Source organism: Pelodiscus sinensis, chromosome 21 (genome assembly GCF_052426305.1).
Source record: "Pelodiscus sinensis isolate ZL-2025 chromosome 21, ASM5242630v1, whole genome shotgun sequence".
NCBI classification, from domain to species: domain Eukaryota; kingdom Metazoa; phylum Chordata; order Testudines; family Trionychidae; genus Pelodiscus; species Pelodiscus sinensis.
The window spans coordinates 12,093,241-12,112,453 of NC_143072.1; the positions used below are offsets into that span (position 1 = coordinate 12,093,241).

General features: G+C 63.2%; 1 protein-coding gene across 5 annotated transcripts in view; it reads left to right on the forward strand.

Moving 5' to 3' along the window:
- The window catches only part of STX1A (syntaxin 1A), a 204,492-nt gene that overhangs the window by 183,446 nt on the left and 1,833 nt on the right, over positions 1-19,213 (forward strand). For 2 of the 5 annotated variants that reach the window (XM_075904976.2, XM_075904978.2), the window contains 4 exons: positions 5,971-6,079; positions 11,769-11,842; positions 15,486-15,623; positions 18,441-18,551. In XM_075904976.2, coding sequence (XP_075761091.2) covers positions 5,971-6,079; positions 11,769-11,842; positions 15,486-15,623; positions 18,441-18,551 — 432 coding nt within the window. Of the gene's footprint in view, positions 1-5,970; positions 6,080-11,768; positions 11,843-15,485; positions 15,624-16,021; positions 16,926-18,299; positions 18,552-19,213 lie in introns of those variants that run through there. The other 3 variants (XR_012897117.2, XR_012897118.2, XM_075904977.2) reach the window with 3 other exon arrangements.

Here is a 19,213-nt window from a genome sequence, read left to right on the forward strand (position 1 = left end):
CAACTTACCCTCTGGATCTTACCCACAAATCACGCTGGGCCAATCCTTTAGAATCTATATCTAAAGGTTTATTATTACAAGAAAGAAAAGCATGAGAGTAAGGTTATTAAAGTACAGTACGTTACATGCACCGAATCTCCCAGTTCTCGATGCAGGCTCTAGCAGAGATGTTGCAGCTGCTGGTTTAAAAGTTCTTATTGCACATCCTGAGATCAGGATGGGTTCACAGGTCTTCCGGGCTCTTCAATCCCTGCAGTGCTGCCTCTGGGATGAAGTGCTGAGCTGAGAACCAAATGGCATCGACCGCATGGCCTCTTTATACTCCTTCCTGGCCTCTTCTTGTATGCAGCCAGTCACCTGGTCAGAGGCCAATCTCTATGTTTCCTGCTGGCTGCCCTCAGGTGACAAATCCCATTCTTTGGGTGTGTCCATAGCCTATTGAGAGTCATTGTTCTACAGGGCTTTGCTACTCAGCCTGTCCATAGCCATGCTTAACCACATTCACAGAAATATTCAGCTTCCACACAGATTACAGATTCCTACCTACACACACAGACATTATACACTCACATAAATAGTGTACATAAGATTAACAAACAATAAGCTCCCATTCAATACCCCACATGGCTCCCCCCATATCAATTTCTGGGGCCAACACCCCCACCTAGGGGTGCAGCAGCGATCTGGCTGCTTCCCTCCAATTTGGTAATGTGACACCTGTGTCTTGCTCCCTCTGTTCTCTCTCAGACGTAAGAGGCTCCCCAAGCTGCCTCCTCTTGTGAGGCCAGTGCTGAGTCCCTCGAATGCGCTTTCCTGGGATGCAGGTGGCTGCTGTGGGGGGGTCACGGCCCCGTGAGGTGCTGGGCCCTAGGAACCCATCGCTTCGGGCCTGGCTCTGTGGGCTCTGTGTCCCAGGTGCAGTTTTGGTGCTCACCTTGCTCCCTGGGGGAGAGCCGGAGGTGCCTGCTCTGGTCAGACTGTGCCCCGGGAATGAGCCTCAGCATGTCCCCATCCTTGGGCTTCTGGCTCCCACACCCCCATCCTTATGCAGAGGGTATTTCACAGCCAGCGCCAGGCTCCACACCGACAGCGTGGCCATGAGACCACGGAGAGGGCCCTTGCTCCACAGAACCAGCAGAGCAACAGGCCGGGGCTGGGGGGGGGGAGGGACCCAGGGCTCTCTGTTGCCCGGGTTGCCAGCTCCCTCTCCTGGTGCCGGGGGCCTCATGCACCCTCAGGACTCTGTATGGTGGGAAGGGACCAGGCTCAGGGCCGCTTATCGCAGGGGGGAGACACTAGCAAGGACCAGGCACCTGATCTGTAGCGAGGCAGGTCAGAGCTCTGCCCACCCAGCGTGGACCTCCCCTTGCTACGCCAAGGTACCGGCCACGGAGGCGCATGGCTGGAAGCAAACACGCCTTAGCTCTCAGCCAGCTGCGTGGAGGCAGGGCCTCTGGGCAATTGGATTGATGTGGACAACATGGAACACACCACAGCAGCCCCTCCCCTAGCCAGGCAGGGTAACGGGGGACGATCCAGCCCCTCTCCTGGCACCGGGCCGGCCCGGCAGGGTAACGGGGGACAATCCAGCCCCTCTCCTGGCACCGGACCGGCCGGGCAGGGTAATGGGGACAATCCAGCCCCTCTCCTGGCACCAGGCCGGCCGGGCAAGGTAACGGGGGACGATCCAGCCCCTCTCCTGGCACCAGGCCAGCCAGGCAAGGTAACGGGGGACGATCCAGCCCCTCTCCTGGCACCAGGCCGGCCAGGCAGGGTAACGGGGGACGATCCAGCCCCTCTCCTGGCACCAGGCCGGCCAGGCAAGGTAACGGGGGACGATCCAGCCCCTCTCCTGGCACCAGGCAGGCCAGGCAGGGTAACGGGGGACGATCCAGCCCCTCTCCTGGCACCTAGCCGGCCGGGCAGGGTAACGGGGGACAATCCAGCCCCTCTCCTGGCACTGGGCCAGCCTGACAGGGTAACGGGAGACAATCCAGCCCCTCTCCTGGCACCGGGCCGGCCCGGCAGGGTAACGGGGGACGATCCAGCCCCCTCTTCAGATATACCAGGGAGACAGGGCAAGCTGCACACAGTGATGCAAGGGAAGGGGCGTGGCAGCCCGAGAGGCTGCTGGGGGAGGAATTGTGTCCCAAGAAGGCTGGGCTGACTCCCCAGGCTCCTCTCCCAGGAGCCCCCATATCTGGTGCACCCACATTTTCATTTCCCGTCCATGTTTCCTTGCCCCAGGGCTGCTGTTCCCCAGGGAGGGCGGGGGGCTCTAGCATTGCTGTAGCCATGTATCTGGCTGTTTAGCTCTTGGGACAGGACCCTCAGTCACTCGGGGCAAAGGTCCCCTCCCCCCTGTGCATGCGTCCCGTGAATGCTATGGGACAGGCCCCCCGCCAGTGCTCACCACTCACACCTGCAGCAACTCAGCTCTGCCCCAGTGTGCTGTGTACAGCAGAGCCCCTGCCCTCATACGGCCGCAGGCACAGGGCCGAGCCTGTCCATGTGCTAATCCCTGTGCTGGCAGCGCCCTTGTGATCGCTTGGCATCTGCCAGAGGGCGAGGACGGGAGGGGCGAGGTGGAAGAGAGGGAGAAGTGATGGGCAGAGGAGAGATTTGGTCCTGAACAAACTCTAACGTATGAACGGCCAGACTGGGCGAGCCCAAAGTCCTGAGTCCAGCCCAGAGTCCTGTCCTCGCACAGTGGGCAGTGCCAGGTGTGCCACAGGGAATGACCAGAACAGGGAATCATCCAGTGATCCAGCCGCTGGCTCCCATTCTCTGCTTCTGGCAAACAGAGGCTAGCGACACCATTCCTACCAATCCTAATAGGCATTGATGGACCTAACTTCTGTGAATTTATCTAGCTCTTTTTGAACCCTGTTATAGTCCTGGACTTCACAACATCCTCTGGCAAGGAGTTCCACAGGTTGAATGTACATTGGTGTGAAAAAATACTGCCTTTTATTTCTTTTAAACCCGCTACCTATTAGTTTCATTTGGTGACCCCTAGTTCTTGTGTTATAAAAACAAGGAAATAAATTTTCTCCACACCACTCATGATTTTATAGACCTCTATCATATCCCCCCTTAGTCTCCTCTTTTCTAAGCTGAAAAGTCCCAGGCTCTTTAACCTCTCCTCATATGGGACCCGTTCCAACCCCCAATCATTTTTGTGGCCCTTTTCTGAACCTTTGCTAATGCTGAGAGCTTTTTGGCGAGGAGGCGACCACATCTGTGAGCAGTGTTCCAGATGTGGGCAGCCCATGGATTTATAGCGGCAATAAGATATTCTCTGCCTTATTCTCTATCCCTACCGATGATTCCTGATGTTCTATTTACTTTTTGACTGCTGCTGCACCTGGGACGCGGATGCTGGGTATGGATTCATTTAGCAATTTGACTTGGTCTTCCTAGAATACACTTGGGACCCTGCCCAGTGCTGGCTAGGACTTGTGCTGGCATGAGCCAACCTTCCCCTTTAGACCATTGTGAACCTCTGCAGGGAGCGCCCAGCTGTACTCAGGGTCTGTATTCCTCTTGGGTCTTGTTACTTCGTAGCCCCAGGTTTTCTGGAGCACTTCCCTGTAAACTGGCCTGCAGGCTACCCAGATCGGAGTGTTCTGTTCTGCTGAGGGCCTGCCAGCCCCCCAGGCAGCTGAGTTCCTGCAGAGCAGCGCCCGTTTGCCAAGGGAACTGTTCCAGTGGCGAGGGCCACACCATGGTGGTCCTGGGGCGCTCAGGGCTGAACAGAGCTGGAGGGGCTGTGAGAAAGGAAGCCCTGGGCCTGGCCTGCTGTTCCCAACCTGTGCCCTGAGCTAGAGCTGGCGTTCCGGGGGAGCTGCAAAGCGTTAGCGAAGGCCGAGCAAGCTGCAGAGCCACCCGCCCGGGGAGCCGCGCAGACGTGCAGAGACGGGGGAGGGAGTGTGCAAAAGAAGGTTTAGAAGAGAAACTGGGGAACTGCTCCTCCGAGAGCGTGACCCTGGCTGAGCCGCCTCCGGGCTGTGAGGGGGCCTGGTCTCTGCTTGGAGCCTGCCCTTGCGCCCGCTCCGGGGTGCCCACTTCAGCGCGTCTCCGGTGAGCGAGGGGCAGGCCATGCCCGGCTGTGCAGCTGGGGCTCAGGACACAGCAGGACGAGGACTAGGAATCCGACAGACAGCTGCAGTGGGGCTGGCTCAGGGACTCCCCGCCCCAAAGGCAGGGGGCCAGCAGGCACATTCCCTGGCTGCGCCAATGCTCGTGTTCCTCTCGGGCCAGCACTGCAGCACGCCCGGGCTGGGAAGCCATTTCCGTCCCCACCCCTGGAGCCGAATGCAGGTTAAGGTCATTCGTGGCCTGGCCCCCTGGTGCGGGTGCGTTTCCTCTGCTCGCCTCAGGAGCTGTCCTGGGCAGTGTTCTGTCCCTGCCTGGCCCAGCGCTCTCCCTGGAGCACTGAGAAGTCACAGCCTCCGAGATGACCTCTTCAGCTTCAGTCCTGAGCCCGGGACTGATGCAGTCGGACTTGTCAGCTGCCAGGGTGGAGGCCTGGGAGCTCTCAGCCACCAGGCGTGGAAGGGCCCCCAGAGCTCTGAGGCACAAGCACCATAGTTATAAGCCACCCTTGACAGTGGGGACCTTGGAGCTCTTAGCCACATGGCAGGAGGCCCTGGAGCTCTGAGCCACGTGGTAGGGGGCCCTGGAGTTCTGAGCCACGTGGCGGGGGGCCCTGGAGCTCTGAGCCACGTGGTGAGGGGCCCTGGAGCTCTGAACCACGTGGCGAGGGGCCCTGGAGCTCTGAGCCACATGGCGGGGGGCCCTGGAGCTCTGAGCCATGTGCCGGGGGGCCCTGGAGCTCTGAGCCACATGGCGAGGGGCCCTGGAGCTCTGAGCCACGTGGCGGGGGGCCCTGGAGCTCTGAGCCATGTGGTGGGGGGCCCTGGAGCTCTGAGCCACGTGGCAGGGGGCCCTGGAGCTCTGAGCCATGTGGTGGGGCCCTGGAGCTCTGAGCCAGGTGGTGGGGGGCCCTTGAGCTCTGAGCCATGTGGTGGGGGGCCCTGGAGCTCTGAGCCACGTGGCGGGGGGGCCTGGAGCTCTGAGCCACGTGGTGGGGGGCTCTGGAGCTCTGAGCCATGTGGCGGGGGGCCCTTGAGCTCTGAGCCACGTGGTGGGGAGCCCTGGAGCTTTGAGCCAGATGGTGGGGCCCTGGAGCTGTGAGTTATGTGGTGGGGCCCTGGAGCTCTGAGCCACGCGGTGGGGGGCCCTGGAGCTGTGAGCCATGTGGTGGGGGGGCCCTGGAGCTCTGAGCCACGCGGTGGGGGGCCCTGGAGCTGTGAGCCATGTGGTGGGGCCCTGGAGCTCTGAGCCACGCAGCAGGGGCTCCAGAGCTGCAGTCAGTGGGGCTGGACCTGGTCTTCCTACGGCTCCCGCTGCCGTTGCTGCACTGCAGACACTGGGCATTCACAAAGAATGAGGCAGGTGCATTGACCACTTGGTCGTCCGTGTGGCTGCCTTGCTTCTCCCAGCCCAGCTTCTGGTGCCCCCCGAGGTCCTTGCAGGCAGCAGCTCGGACTCCAGTCCCTCTGCTTATGAGACATTTGCTTAGCTTTCTGCTCAGCCAATCCCAGCGATTCGTCTGGCCACCTTCCTGCGTAATGCCTGGGCGTGGCCACATTAAATCTGCGCCCGTTTCCCTTCCAGCAGCCTTGCCAAATGCTCTGCTCCCAGGGCAAGAAGCAGGTACGAGCTCATCAGGCTCGTGTCGGGGCGAGAGCCCTGAAGGCCCCCTTGGGACGTCGGCAGATGATGTTGCTGCAGACGCTGTCGGGTGGCTGCGCGCTGCACTGGGGTCCCTCGGAGCTGGCAATGGCAGGGGAGAGCCGCTTAGGGGGTGCCCTTCAGAGCTGGGATCAGGCTCAGCGGAGAACGGCCGCTCTCCCTGGGGAACTAAGTAAAACGCAACTTTCTTTGCTACGCTTCCCTCGCCAGCACTCCACGCTGTCGCGCAAGTTCGTGGAGGTGATGTCCGAGTACAACGCCACCCAGTCTGACTACCGAGAGCGCTGCAAAGGGAGGATTCAAAGGCAGCTGGAAATCAGTGAGTAGCATCATGTCAGGAGAGCAGAGCTCTCGGTGCGGCTGGCTCCGGCAAGGCCCACATTGGCCTGCTTTGCACTGCCGGAGAGCCAGGCCTGCTGGGTGCCTGGACGCAGACAGTCTCGCTAGAAGAGGCAGGGTTGGGAGGGAGCTGCAGGCTGTGGAGAGGTGCCGGTTGACAGCACAGGAGCCTGGTTATGTCTGCGTGGACTGGACCCTGTACAGGCTGCCAGGCTCAGGAGGAATCCCGTCTCCAGGGCCTCTCAAAGGGGCCAACTGGTGCCTGTTGTGATGGGACCCTTGGGAGAGGGCTCCAGGGAGGGTTGGGCTGACACCCCAGACTCCTTTCCTGGGAGCCCCCAAATCTGGTGCAGCCGCATTTTCATTTCCTGTTGATGTTACCTTGCTCTCAGCTGCCGGTCCCCTGCTGTCCCTGCACGTTTCCTGCCTGTGCCCCAGCTCTGTGTGGTGGCAGCTGTATCCTCCGAAAGGCCCCCCGCGGCTTGCGCTGGATTTGACACGGTGACCAATTGCCAACCCCATTGCCCCCAGCCCACGGGGCCGGGCGCTCTCCTCCCCTGGTTAGATACAGCACATGTGGGGCGTTGTGTGTGTTTGGAGCAGCCTACGGCGCCTCCCCTTGTAGCTATGGATGGACCTTGTGAAGGGGCAGAAGAGCCTATGAAACCTAGGCACACTGGGGGCCTGTGCGTTCACCCCCCTCCGCCCCCGGCCTGCCCCGCAGGCGTTGCCCCTCCAAGCTGCAGCACCAGTCTGGGGAGTCCCAGTGCGGCAGGCAGCTCCTAGCAGGTTGCTTCAGCGTGGCCAGGGAGCCGGTGAAACTCTTGGAAGCTGTTTCCTGGCTCAGCCTCTCGACTCTGCTCCTGCCGTCTCCTCGGCGACTGCTGTGTGTATTGTGATGCTGGCGACAAGCTGCACGCGTGGGCTGTGCCGCCGGTAGCCGGCTGTCGAGTGTTTGCGAGAGGTGTGCAGAGGTTGCAATTAATAGCTGCTGAGTTAGCGAGGAGGGAGCCCTTTTCAGCGCGGGGACTGGGCTATTGCTTAATTAGTGCCCTGCTTTTAGCAAGCCGCGTTGCTGAGGCTCCTCGGCCGTGTCTGGCCAATGGCATTAACAGGCTGGCATCCTCACCAAAGCTCCCTGCACTATTCCTCACCCCTCATCTGTCGGCTGGAAGGTGGGTGAGCCGTGAACGCTCTGCTCACACACGGAGCCATGCAGAAATCGTTCCAGGCAGGACAGCACGAGTCAAAGGGGCCTGGGGAACTCCGCACCCCTCGGGGTGGCTCTGTGAATGCTCAGACACTGCTTGGCGTTCTGCTGCAGCAGCTGACAGGCGTTGCAGCGGGAATTGCAGGTAGCAAATTGATTTGGCCCTAAGCTTTCGTGGGCTAGAACCCGCTTTGCTGCCCTTTGGGTGCCAGCCCAGGGAAGCTTAGGCCCAAATAAACGTGTTGGTCTCAAGGTGCCACAGGGCTCCTCTTGTTTTTACTCAGAAACCTGTAACATGTCCCTCAACATTACTCCTTGGTGTCTGCCCCCGCCCCCCCGCGCAAGGCGCTTCTCAACAGCTAGCCGTCCAAACAAGTGGAAAGACAAACTCGCTGTGATCAATACAAATGACAAAACCACAACGGGCTTCTGCCAAGCCTCGGTAGCTGGGCACGAGCTGTGCAGGGGACAGCAGCTCTGCAGGCAGGGGCTGGCTCACGTCCAGTAGAAAAATGGAGTGAGATGTGAGCTCCCTCGGCATTCCCCAGGGCCAGGCCGTGAACCTGGGTCTGAGCCAGGCTGGGAGAAGATTTTCACTTTCCCTGCAAAGCTAGAGATTCCGTGGGTCTCCCTGGGCGCGGGCTGTGTGTCTACATGTGGCTCAAGAGCTGCTATCAGCCCCCAGGGGCAGGGGAGGGAAGCCTCTGGGAACAAAACGCTGGCCCTCCCAGTGTGGGCGTGAGACGTACGGGCAGGCTCCCACGTCCTCTGGGCTGCAAATGGCCCAGGCATGGGTTCATATGGAAGGTCTTAAATCTGACCCTTGCGGCTGGTGGAGGGAGGAGCAGAAACCTGAGGAAATTCCTGAACTTCCGTTTGTCGGCTCCAGATCCCAGTGGGGGCGCTGAGGGTGAGCTTGTGGGTAGAACTTCAGGGGGATGATTCTCCGCCTGCCAGGAACACGGGCTAAGCTTCCCTTTAACCAGCAAAGCGTGTGAGTTTCATGGAGACATCAGCTCCACCCTGCACGAGGAATAGGGTCGCCATATGGTTTAACCAAAAATACCGAACACTCCCCCCCTCAGAAAAAAAACACTGGGGAAAAAATTCTGTTGCAGGAAAAAAATGGGGGGGGGGAGACCAAAGTTGTTGAGCAAAAAAAAAAAAAGGACTCTGAGAGTTAAGGAAAAAAAAATTAAATCAAACAGCAGGGCCCCTTTCAGAGCACTGCAGAGTCAGAACAGGGATAGGAACAGCGGCGTGGCTGCGCATTGCGTCCCCTTGGTCTTTAGGCTTTTTGCCGGTGGCCATGTTGTTTTGTTGGTCAAGGCAGACTGCAGCTTCCCTGCAGAACCAGGTAAGCAGGGCGTCTGGGGGCGGGGGGAGGCCAGGGGCTGGCCCCAATTGCCGAGTGTGTCGTAGGGTTGCCAGGTGTCTGGTATTTTGCCTCTTGGCCAGGAGAAAACATTTTAGGTGTCCAGTATTTTCTGAATTTTTTTTTACTGGGCAGGAGGAAAAAATACTGGACTGCCCGGGTCGATACTGGACACCTGGCAACCCTAATGAGGAGCTGGGGCACTTAGTTAAAGCGATTTCAGTGACCGGCCTGTTTCTCACCCTCCCCCGTTCACGGGGAGATGGCTGGGGGACTGAGCAGACATAGCGCTCAGCCACAAGGATGGAGGGTTTCCCTTCTGCTGGCGAAGTCGATGTGCCGTGGGGAATGGGGGCAGTGCAGGGCCAGGCCAGCGCCAGCCAGAGAAATCACCGTCAGCCCCTCCTGGCCCCGCGGGAAGCCGGCTCGTAGGGAGGTGAGTCCTGGAAGCCCCTCTCTCTGCCCAGGAGGGGGCGGCAGGACACGCCAGCACAGTCAGGGAGCTTCTGTGGCCGCTACCCCAGGCGGGGGTCGTGCACAGGAGCCAAACCCGGCTCCAATCTAGCGGCCAGTCGAATGCTGGACAGTGCCTGGAGCTGGGCCTTGCCTGCAGCAGCAGAGTCAGTGCGGGGCCGTCAGCCCCCGGCAGGGGCTTCATCTCAGCACTGGGGCCGTTCCCAGGGCCGGGTGCCGCCTGGCGTCCTGCTCCGCGCAGCGAGGGGAGGTACCTGGTGGGCGCTGGCATGCGGCTGCGAAGGCCTCCAGAGCCCTAGGCCCCATTCCCCCTGCACCCCAAGCAGCCATTCAGTGCTACCTTTCCCTGATGCGTTTCGACAGGGGCCTGGCTCTCACTGCTCACTTCTGTATATTTAATATTTTGAGAGAGGCAGGTGAATAATAGTCACAGATGGGCTGTGCACTGATTTGGCCACCCGTTGTCACATTCCTCCCAAATAAACACAGCTAGTTCTGTAGGTGTCCAGGTCCCATTAGTCACGTGTGTTATTTGTGAGTTCTGCTCACTCACTTTGCATTTCACGAGGCAGCTGGCTCTCAGGGTTGGCAGAGCTGGGTTCCTGGCCAGTTTATCAGGGTCCCTTCCAGCCCCTTAAGAAGCCAGTTTCCTTGTTTCCAGTAGGGTTTTTCTCTCGCTTGTTCTTTTGGGTTTTTTATCAACATTTTGTAGATTTTTCTGACATTTGCATAACACCCTAGGCCAGGGCTATTCAACTTTGGATGCCCCAGGGGGCCACAGTGATACCCACAGCACATGGTGAAGACTGCAACTTAAGTGTGGTTGCATAAACATGCAAATATATGCAAATAGCTTCTTTCACACTGATGGCCATGAATACAAAGATGAAGGCAAGACTACACAACACACTGGCCCCATTGAAGTCAGTTCTGCTGCTATTAATAAAATGCAACATCTACCCGCTTTCCAGCCCGTGCCAGCACTTGGAAGGAGCCTGGCCATTAACTACTAAAACGCGTATCAGACCTGGCTGTGCAGCATGTTCCCAGTGGTGGCCATAGTCGAAGAGTCCCGCCCCACGTGAACCCAACCCGCCCCGCGGGCCACACATGGGCGACAGGCCACGTGTGGCCTGCGGACTACGTGTTGGGTAGCCCTGCTTTGGTAAATGGTCCCTTCACCATTATGCCAGGGCAGATCTGAGTTCCACGACATCTTAACTTCCACCAACCCGCCCATTTCCAAGCTGACGAGCAGCGTTTTCCAAGCCGTTACGTCTCTTGCAGGGCGCCAGGCCTGGCCTGGGATTTCTGAAGGCCCGTGGGTGCCCCCGTCAAATGGGAGCCATTCGCCATGTGCATTCTTCAGCCCTTGAGGAGCCACAGGCTGCTGCTCCGACCCCGGCTCGGCTGGCTGGCTGGGGCAGGCTCGAGCATAGGGCGCTGGTTCTGGGCCCTAGGCACGCGCTGCAGCAGCAGGCTCCTGAAACGAGGGCCGGCTCTCCAGAGGCTGCTCCCTTCCTCCCCAAGAGCTGCTGCCTTTCCCAGAGTCCCATCACAAGCGTGGCCCCTCTGGCTCCGTCGTGGTGGAACGTCGCGCCCCAGGGACCAGGAGGAGGCAGCCTCCCGTGGCCAGAGCTCTCCTCCCGGGAGGTAGAGCCTCCCTTAGCCAGGCCACTGCTGCTGGTGTCAGCGGCGCCCCGAGCTGCAGAGCAGGTCAGCCAAAGATCACGGGGATAAGGTCCCCGGTGCAGACCCTCTGTGCATGCCAGCCTGGCTCCCCGACGCGGGGAGAAAACCAGGCAGCTGGAATCGGTGCTGCGGGGAAGGCTGAAGCTGCCCAGCTCTGCTGCCTGGCCGCTCCCATGTGGCACTCAGAGAACAGCTTCTCACAAGCCACCTCCCGGCTCTGTAGGCCTGGGCTCTGCTCTGACCCCTGCTGCAAGCCAGAGGGCTGCCCGGGCAGAGGACAGCAACAGGCCCACCCCGCTGCACCCTGGCCCTGGCCCTGTCAGCACAGTGTTAGAGGAGGGGCAGTCACCGTGCGGTGTTGGTGGGGGCGTCACGGCCACATGGGGCAAGGCGACCCCAGTGAGGATCCGGGGAGAGTCACTCTAGAGAGGGCCGTGACGCTTAGGTTTGCCCCTTTTCTCTGGACACGACTGGCCCTAGTCTGGGCCACGGCAGCCCGGAGAGCAGCCTATGGACAAACAGCACCCAGCCCCTGTGGACTGGGGCCCCTGGCTGGCTCAGGGCTGCCCGGGGAGCGTCGGTGCTCTGAGACATCCACACCAGGGGGTAGCGTGGCAGATACCAGCTCCTGCTGGCCACTGGCCGGGACAATGGGAGACGCTCCTTGCTCTTTATACGGAGGGGGCCTTGGCGCCAGGCCAGTCGGTGACTGCTCTCGAGCGCATTGGAGGCCGGGGCTTGCTTCGCCTTCCAGCAGCACCTGTGCGCCTCTGGCCAAAGCAGACCTGGCCCGTAGAGTCTACAAAGCCAAAGGCTCGCCACGGGGTCTGCCGGATTGAGGGTCAGAGGGGCAGGGCCCTGGGCTATGCCTAGCTGCTTTCTGCCCTTCTCAATTCCTGCCCTCTCTGTTCCTTGCAGCTGGCAGGACCACAACCAGTGAGGAGCTGGAGGACATGCTGGAGAGCGGGAATCCGGCCATCTTCTCCTCGGGGGTAAGACACTCGGTTCCTGCAGCTCAAGCCCAAGTGCAGCCGGGACGGGACCGAGAACAGCCCAGCCAGCCGGACGGAGCCTGTGCTGTTCACTACCCACCTGCCTGTGTATGCAGCAGCATCTCAGAGCACAGGAGTCCCCACCCCCCCGTCTGCGTGTTGTGAGAGCAGGCCGAGGACTTCCAGGTGCCTCGGCAGGGCCAGAGAACGTGCCCGCAGCATGCAGAGGGAGTGCACACCAGGGCAGGGGGAAGGGCACCGGCTGGCTCCGGCAGATCTCACCTGCCCCAGGCACCAGCATGACAGCCAGGGGCAGCCCAGGCTTCTAGTTGTGACCAAATGGCCGACAAGTAGAGCACGCCCTGCCTCACGTTCCCCTCTCTGCACCCAGACACCCCTCCCAGGGGCACTGCAGAGGCTTCTCCCCACCTTGAGCTCTTGGGGGCCTTCACACCGGCCCTGCGAGCGGCTGAGGTTACGGCAGGCCCGTCTCGCCCTCCGACTGTTCCTTACCCGCGCGCTCCCGCCCTGCAAGCGGCTGAGGATACGGCAGGCCCGTCTCGCCCGCCGGCTGTTCCTTACCCGCGCGCTCCCGTCCTGCGAGCGGCTGAGGTTACGGCAGGCCCGTCTCGCCCGCCGGCTGTTCCTCACCCGCGCGCTCCCGCCCTGCAAGCGACTGAGTATAGGGCAGGCCCATCTCGCCCGCCGGCTGTTCCTTACCCGCGCGCTCCCGCCCTGCGAGCGACTGACGTTACGGCAGGCCAGTGTCGCCCGTTGGCTGTTCCTCACCCGCGCGCTCCCTCCCTGTGAGTGGCTGAGGTTACGGCAGGCCCGTCTCGCCCGCCGGCTGTTCCTCACCCGCGCGCTCCCGCCCTGCAAGCGACTGAGTATAGGGCAGGCCCATCTCGCCCGCCGGCTGTTCCTTACCCGCGCGCTCCCGCCCTGCGAGCGACTGACGTTACGGCAGGCCAGTGTCGCCCGTTGGCTGTTCCTCACCCGCGCGCTCCCTCCCTGTGAGTGGCTGAGGTTACGGCAGGCCCGTCTCGCCCTCCGACTGTTCCTTACCCGCGTGCTGCCGCCCTGCGAGCGACTGAGTATAGGGCAGGCCCATCTCGCCCGCCGGCTGTTCCTTACCCGCGCGCTCCTGCCCTGCGAGCGACTGACGTTACGGCAGGCCAGTGTCGCCCGTTGGCTGTCCCTTACCCGCGCGCTCCCTCCCTGTGAGTGGCTGAGGTTACGGCAGGCCCGTCTCGCCCGCCGGCTGTTCCTTACCCGCGCGCTCCCGCCCTGCGAGCGACTGACGTTACGGCAGGCCAGTGTCGTCCGTTGGCTGTCCCTTACCTGCGCGCTCCGGCCCTGCGAGCGGCTGAGGTTACGGCAGGCCCATCTCGCCCGCCGGCTGTTCCTTACCCGCGCGCTCCTGCCCTGCGAGCGGCTGACATTACGGCAGGCCCGTCTCGCCCGCCGACTGTTCCTCACCCGCGCACTCCCGCCCTGCGAGCGACTGACGTTACAGCAGGCCCGTCTCGCCCGCCGACTGTTCCTCACCCGCGCACTCCCACCCTGCGAGCGACTGACGTTACGGCAGGCCCGTCTCGCCCGCCGACTGTTCCTCACCCGCGCACTCCCACCCTGCGAGCGACTGACGTTACGGCAGGCCCGTCTCGCCCGCCGACTGTTCCTCACCCGCGCACTCCCGCCCTGCGAGCGACTGACGTTACGGCAGGCCCGTCTCGCCCGCCGATTGTTCCTCACCCGCGCACTCCCGCCCTGCGAGCGACTGACGTTACGGCAAGCCCGTCTCGCCTGCTGACTGTTCCTTACCCGCGCGCTCCTGCCCTGCTTGGCTCGTGCGCCCGCAGGCAAAGCCAATACAAACCAGGCCCTTGGATGCAAACGGGAGGAGGCATCTGATTTTTCTCCTTGGCCCATTCTGGGGTACGTCTGGGTGGGGGCAGCGAGCAATACTGCCAGGGGTGTGGCTCGGCTGGAGCTGTCTCGGGATGGGGCAGAGCCCAGCCGCTGCTAGAATCCTTCCTCCTCCCTGTGCACACAGCCACGTGAGCGAAGCTCATTCCCCCCAGCCTACAAGGGCCCAGCTATGCCCCCGTGCAGCCCCTCCCCTCTCTCAGCCCCACAGGCTCTTCTGCCCCATCGCTCCCCCATCCCCAGAGCCCTGGAGAGCCCCTCCCCATCTGCCTTTCCCTCCCTGTCCCAGTGCCCCTGTGCGGTGCCCCTGCTTTGCTCTCTGGCCTGCCAGAAGCAGGGATCCCGGAGGCAAGTGACGAGTGCGCCCGAGTCGTGTAAGCCAGCCCCTTGCTCGGGACAGGAGCCTGGCAGCCCTCAGGCCCCGCTGCCGCTCTCCTGGGAGCCTCGCTGGATGCCCGTGAGCGGTGCTGGCCAGAGCCCTGGAGTGACACCCGCAGTGACTACTCTGGTGCTGGCATGGAGAAGCCCGTGCTCCCTCCCCAGCCCCTCGGGGTCACCAGAGAGCCGCCTCCAGTGCCATCAGTGTCTGGCTCTGTGCTGTCCGGAGTCGAGCCGCCGTCCGGGCAGGAAATGGAAATGTCATGAGCCAAAGGAGGGGGAAAGGCCAGTGGGTGGTTTCTGTGGCCCAGCCCTGCTCACGCGAGGGGCAGGGCACCCTGGGACGCTTCCTGACCGGAGCAGGCAGGTGCTTCAGGAGACACGAGCCGTTTCGTTCCCCAGGAGAAATCCAGCCCCGCAGAGCCCATGTTGCCTGGGGGCCAGTACAGCCAGCCAGCTGTACTGCAGGGACTGTGGCCAAGGAGAGCGGGGGATAAAGCAGAGCCCCGGGGATGTACAACCCCCCAGGGTCTGGGTCGCTGCTCCAGACAGCTGGCACCCAGGACAAAGAACAGGCATGGCCATGGCACAGCACGTGGCGCCGCCCTGAGCACGGGGGCTGGCACGCAGCCGCAGACGCCAAGCTGCATTAGGGCCGGGGCCAACAAGGGCCAGGTATTGCCTGAGACCCAGGTCATTCAGCACAGGCCACTTGCAGCATGAGGAGTGGGAGGTTCCAGCCATTGCTGGGCCCAGGGCCAAGCCTGCCCTGGCCCAGCAGATCCTGGTGGCTGCAGGGGACACCCTGTATCCCAGCTGGGCAGCAGCTCAAGAGCTCCATGTGGCATGCGGGGCCAGGCAGGGATGCGAGGGCGGCTGGCTGGCCCTGGCGCTGTGCTAGATCCTCCCAGGCTGCAGCCACGAGCACCTGGGGGCCCCGGGCAGTCAGCCTCCCGCAGGCAAGGCCCAGCTCCGTGCAGGGGGCTGCCTCTCCTGAGCCTGCAACGGTGCATGCAGTCTAGTGCTGTGGGACGCTCACCGCGGCCTGGCGTCGCCCCAGCCCAAACCGGCCCTGCTGGTGTCCGCCTGCGAGAGCCAACTCCAGCCCCATCAGCACTGGCTGCTTACGTGCCACGGTCAGGCCACGACCCACCCGGCCCTAGTGTCTGCCCTGCCAGAGCTCACGACACGCGAGCCTTTGCGTTAGGCATCTGGGCCCCCCGGCCATTACCAGGCTAGTGCCGCAGGAAGGCCGGGCCCATGAGAGCCCCTGGGCTAAGCCGCCCCCCATGGGTTCCCCAGGCGGTGCCCAAGAGCCCTCTCCCGCTCCCTGCAGATCATCATGGACTCCAGCATCACGAAGCAGGCGCTGAACGAGATTGAGACGCGGCACAGCGAGATCATCAAGCTGGAGAACAGCATCCGGGAGCTGCACGACATGTTCATGGACATGGCCATGCTGGTGGAGAGCCAGGTGGGTGTGGCAGGGCCCTGTGGCTCCCACGGGCCCTGCCAGGTGCACACTCCCTGCTCCTGCCCTGCCTGCCTGGGTAGCTGCTGGGGCTTGGGTCTGACCCATGCATCGAGTGGGAAGGGCAGGCCCCAGGTGCAGTCCACTGCAAGAGGCCCCAGCCACTCACTTCTGTGGTCACAGCTGCCTGTAGGCCGGGGAGCCCCTCCCTCCTGTGGGAACGACCCTGTGCTAGCCAGGCCCTGTGTGCATGGGGCCCTGGCCCTGAGGACGGGGCAATGGGAAGACTGTGGATGCCAGGGGCTGTATTTGGGCAGGGGAGCAGTGACCTCGCAAGAGATCTGGCTGCTCCGGGAGCCCCTCTGCAGGAGCCGTCAGTAAATGGGCTTTTGACACCGCAGCTCTGGGCCCAGCTGGGACCCGGGAGCACTGGGGGAAGTGCCCACTGCGAACCCCGAGCCTTCCTTGGGTGTCAGGCCACGTGCAGCTGCCTCAGCCTGTCACCCCGGAGCGCCAGGCCTGGGCTGCCAGGGGAGACCTGGCCTGCTCTTTCCTGACCCTCTTCTTACCTGACATGCTGCCGCCGAGCACTTGGATGAGCGTGACTCAGCCAGCAGGTACCGTGCACGGCCCAGTGTGGGCCAGCCCGCTGCATGCGCTTGTCTGCATGGCCCGTGCCCCCGCATGTGTGTGCTCCCTCCCCAGGCCAGGACACTGGCCCCTTGGCACCCTGCTCGGCTGAAGCAGCAGGCCATGGCCCAGCGCCCGGGCACCTGGGGACACTGCAGCGATTGCCTGCCTGGCTGAGTGGGGCAAATGGGTCCAGCTGGCCCCCAGGGGGCCCCTGACTGGGGCAGCTCTGTGGAGGGCTAGGCCCCTCGCTGGGCACTGGCAGGCGGAGCCACCCCCTGGTCCCAGGGAGCACCCGGGGCCAGTCCTAAGCCATGTCCCTTGCCCACCCCCGACTGGCGCAGCTGGTACTGCCCTGGCAGCATCACGTGCCAGGAACCCCCAGCACCACTGCCACAGCCATTGCCACGCAAGCCACGGGCTGGAAGGGAGACCTACACAAAAGTGCAGCCAGGGCTGTCTCAGTGTGGGGGCGGGGCGTGGTGTGGCGTGCTGGCCCCCCACTTGGCTGCACAGCGTGTTGGTGCGTGCGCAGTGGGCGCTGCCACATGCCTAGTGCAGCCTCGTGTCCCCTTCTCAGCCCCCTGCCTGGTGGGTACCTGACCTCAGGCAGAGAGGGCAGCTGTGTGACTGGGGAGGGGAGGGCTGAGCAGCTGGGGGGTAGGGATGGGGGTATCCAGTGAGGGCAGCTGAGGGGCTGGCATGGGAGGGCACAGGGGGATCACCAGTGCAAGAGGCAGGGAAGGGGTATTCAGTGGGGGGGGGGCTGAGGGGCTGGCAAGGAGGGCTCCAGTGGTGGGAGCTGAAGGGCGGGAGTAGGGAGGACTGGTGGGGGGATGGAGAGGGGGTATACAGTGTGGGGGGAGCTGAGGGGCTGGTGTGGAGGGGTTCCAGTGTGAGGGGGGACCGGAAGGACTCCAGTGCAGGGGGAGGGGCTGAAGGGCTGGGGGGGGGGGTTGAAGGGCTGGGGTGGGGGTTTCCAGTATGGGGGGGGAGCAGGAAGGACTCCAGTGCAGGGGGAGGGGCTGAAGGGCTGGGGGGGGTTGAAGGGCTGGGGTGGGGGTTTCCAGTGTGGGGGGGGGAGCAGGAAGGACTCCAGTGCAGGGGGAGGGGCTGAGGGGTTGGCACTGGGGGGCTGAAGGGCTGGGGTGGGGGTTTCCAGTGTGGGGGGGGGAGCAGGAAGGACTCCAGTGCAGGGGGAGGGGCTGAGGGGTTGGCACGGGGGGGCTGAAGGGCTGGGGTGGGGGTTTCCAGTGTGGGGGGGGGAGCAGGAAGGACTCCAGTGCAGGGGGAGGGGCTGAGGGGTTGGCACTGGGGGGCTGAAGGGCTGGGGTGGGGGTTTCCAGTGTGGGGGGGGGGGAGCAGGAAGGACTCCAGTGCAGGGGGAGGGGCTGGCATAAGGGGGCACCTCCTGCTCCGACTGCTGACTTTGAGGGCACTGGATTCCTGCAGGGATTAGTCTGCCCCGGGCCAGGTCTAGCATCTGCCCTGTCCCGCAATGCCCCAGCCCTATAACCTCTCCCCTCGGCACTGCCAGCTGCATGGCTAAGTGGTGCCCCAAGGGCTAGCCCAGGTGGGCCGTGGGCCCCAGCTGATGGGGTAGGGCGCCCCCAGCAGGGGCTTGGCTCCTCGTGCCCACGTGGCGGGGAGCAGCAGGGCAGTGCAGGGGGCAGGGGACTGGCCGTGCATGGCAGTAGCGCTTGTGCCCGTCTGTGTGGTGTCTGTCCCATGCAGCCGGGGGGGGGCCCCGAGCCCTGCTGTGAGTCCTGGGTGAGAAATGCCGAGTTCCCCGACATGGCACTTGGGATGTTCCAAAGCCCTGTGCCGGTCCCAGGCGGGGAACAGCCCCCCAGTACCCACGGGGGCCCAAGCGGGAGAATCTGCTGAACCGCACGGCCAGGCCTGGGCGGGACGAGCCGGACAGCCATGGGCCCTGAGGCTTCCTTCCCTATATCTGGCCCCAGCCCCGGGGCCCCAGCGCAAGGCAGGGCTCAGCAGCCAGAGGAGGCAAATGGCGAGTCTCACCTCTGGCTCCTCTCTCCTGCACAGGGGGGCGGTGCCCAAGCCCTGCACTGCGAGAGGGCGTACGGGCCAGCCACGGCGCAGCGAGCGAGCAGGTAAGGGGAGCAGGCCAGGGCGGGGGCCTGGAACTCACGTCTGGCTGTCTCCGGCCGGGGGTTCGCGGCGCAGGGGGAGATGATTGACCGCATCGAGTACAACGTGGAGCACTCTGTGGACTACGTGGAGCGGGCGGTCTCCGATACCAAGAAGGCTGTTAAGTACCAGAGCAAAGCCCGGCGGGTGAGTAGTGTGTGCGGCGGGGCCAGCCATGGGCCTGCAGCCCCTCTCTGCTGGGCACAGGCCTCCCCTGCTAGGTAGAGCCTCCGCAGCCCCATGGCAGGCAGTGGGGCCCCAGTTACCATTCTCCCCAGTCCCTGGCTTCTCCGCCAGTGCAGCGCCAAGTGCCAAGAAGGGCTCCCTGCTGGCAGGTGGCTGCGTCCCCCACTTGGAGGCGGTAGGGCCATGCCCAGCCTTGGCTCCAGGGCTCAGGTGCAGGAGGGACTGGCTGGGCTCCACTCTGCCATGAGGGTCATGGCTTGAGTCTTGCCTGTTCAAGAGGTTGGGGACTCAATGTGACCAGCACGTGGGGCCAGCCAGAGAGCACAGCCGGCCGGGTAATGGGGGCTCCCAGGGCACAGCTGGCCGGGTATAGGGGGCTCCCAGGTCGCAGTCGGCCGGGTAATGGGGGCTCCCAGGGCGCAGTCGGCCGGGTAATGGGGGCTCCCAGGGCACAGCCGGCCGGGTAATGGGGGCTCCCAGGGCGCAGTCGGCCGGGTAATGGGGGCTCCCAGGGCACAGTCGGCCGGGTAATGGGGGCTCCTAGGGCACAGTCGGCCGGGTAATGGGGGCTCCCAGGGCACAGCCGGCCGGGTAATGGGGGCTCCCAGGGCACAGCCGGCCGG